The sequence below is a fragment of the Piliocolobus tephrosceles genome, unplaced genomic scaffold (assembly GCF_002776525.5).
Source record: "Piliocolobus tephrosceles isolate RC106 unplaced genomic scaffold, ASM277652v3 unscaffolded_33341, whole genome shotgun sequence".
Classification (NCBI taxonomy): domain Eukaryota; kingdom Metazoa; phylum Chordata; class Mammalia; order Primates; family Cercopithecidae; genus Piliocolobus; species Piliocolobus tephrosceles.
Window position 1 is genome coordinate 1 of NW_022316912.1, and position 2,208 is coordinate 2,208.

General features: G+C 35.3%; 1 protein-coding gene across 1 annotated transcript; it reads right to left on the minus strand.

Moving 5' to 3' along the window:
- Positions 1-8: 8 nt before the first annotated feature.
- LOC111522560 (taste receptor type 2 member 45-like) lies at positions 9-2,102 on the minus strand (the record flags this gene model as incomplete). Its single annotated transcript, XM_026452318.1, is given in 3 exon segments — positions 9-82; positions 85-687; positions 2,066-2,102. Coding segments are annotated over 3 exon segments (714 nt in total), but the record flags the coding sequence as incomplete, so codon positions are not given.
- Positions 2,103-2,208: the final 106 nt, after the last annotated feature.

Below are 2,208 nucleotides of genomic sequence, written 5' to 3' on the forward strand. Positions count from 1 at the left end.
AGAAAGTAAATAGCAAGTAACAAGAGGAAGGAGATCACAGTTTGCAAAGCTTTTATGTGGACCTTGGTGTTGGGATCTGGAGTCCTTTGCCATACAGCTGCATCTTCTTGAGACGTTTATTCAAAGAACAAATTAACAGCAGAAAAGATATCAGGGACAGAATAAAGGGTATTAAGTTTGCAAGCGTGGTTACAGTCATATCTGAAAGGTGCGTTGAATCACTCAATTTGATCTCCCAACTCACGTTGCCATCATATTCTTTTGTCCACATACTCCCATCCATGTTTACCACAACAAGATGACAAACCAAAAATAACAAAGACCCGAGTAGTGTCACTGGAACGACACTCTTAATTCTCCTTTTTAGGTGAAGAAAAATAAAGTTGGAGAAATTGGCAATCTTGAGCAAATAAAATATGCTGAGGCTAGTAGCAACCCAGATGCTGAAATGGTTGGTTACTGCCCAGGCATTAGTAGTAGTAATTCTTACTGCTAAACTGTATGAATCTGGATTCAGAACAGTTGCATACCAAAGCAATAATATTACCCAGTGCAAACCAACTCTGGAGACTGCCAGAGCAGTGAGAATTTGGTCAGCAGAGGAGATCTTTTGTCTGTTGACCCATTCAATGGAATTTACCAATGCTATGAAGCCATTAGCAAAATTTCCAAGAACAAATGTAACCACTACTAGAATGGAAAATATGGATAGAAAAGTTGTCTTGTCTGAACAGACAAAAAGATAGAAAAAATGAAGGCTTAACAACACTGGCTCTGATTCCTTTAATATCCTGACCTTAAATTTTATGTGCACCTGATTTCTGAATGTGCAGTAACGTTCTTTTTACTTTTAAATATTGTGACCAGTGTCAAACAAGAAAGTACAAGTTTATGCTAATTGATGAGTTCGATAATGTATTTATGGAAACCATTCTAATTTTCAAACAGCTCAACTTAACTCATTTATTCAATGTCTGTTCTTGTTAGAGACTGGAAATATTCATACTGAAGTTGAAATGAAACTTGAATTTTCATTTGCCAGCATGCAAATAAAGACATATTCTCTTTCAGTGTTTTGCAATGTTTTCCTCGTTTCACATCTCCATAATTTGTGTTCAGCAACTTTACCTGTTCGTTATGGAAAATGTACCACATAGTTCATACAGTAAACATCTAAATCTGAAAGGGAAATTAGTCATTACTAGGATCATCATTATGACCAATTTTTATGCTAGATTTAAATAGACAGAATCCAAACTTTTTAATCAAAATCATCGATAGTTTTCTTGGGAACCATGGGAAGGCCAATACACTTTAAAATCTTACTCCTGCTAACCAGTTCTTTTGTATGACATTATTGTCAACAAGTTCATAAAACATACACATCTAGACTGGCACACACACATACATACACCTATCCAGAAAAAATGAATTTTAAAAATAATTTCCAAAATGGAAAATGAGTTTCCAGGAGGTCATCCTGGTGAAATTAGTCCTATTTTCTCTCTCAGAGTTTTTAGTCCATAAAAATATATCAAACATCTCTCTCATGCTTAGACCTTTGTTAAAGTTACCCTCAAGTCTATTTAATGTCTAAATATTTGACATTTCATTAAAATATCCAACATTTTTGTAAATATTCCTGAGAATCACAAGCTCTCCTTACAGGGAAATTCAACGAACAGCACTGGATCTCAAAATGCCATTCCCATAAATAAAATATAGTATCTCAACAACAGGTACACCATTGTATTCCATGAATTTTTGTTTTGCTTATAATGTAGAAATGGGGCTCTGAGCCTTCAAACTGCCTCATTACCCAAGGGAAGCCTGCCAACCAAACGAAGCCCAGGACCAGACAGATTCACAGCTGAATTCTACCAGATATATAACAAAGCACTGTGCGATTTATACAGAACCTATTCTAAGAAATTGAGGAAAAGAGACTCCTCCCTAACTCATTCTATAAAGCCAGCAGCACCCTAATACCAAAACTTTGCAGGGACACAACAAAAAAAAGAAAACTTCAGACCAATATCCTTAATAAACATAGATGAAAAAGTACTCAACAAAATACTAGCAAACTGAATCCAGAAGCACATCAAAAAGCTAATCCACCATAATCAAATAGGCTTTATCACTAAGATACAAGGTTGTTTCAGCATATGCAGATCAATAAGTGTGATTCATCACATAAGCAGAACTAAT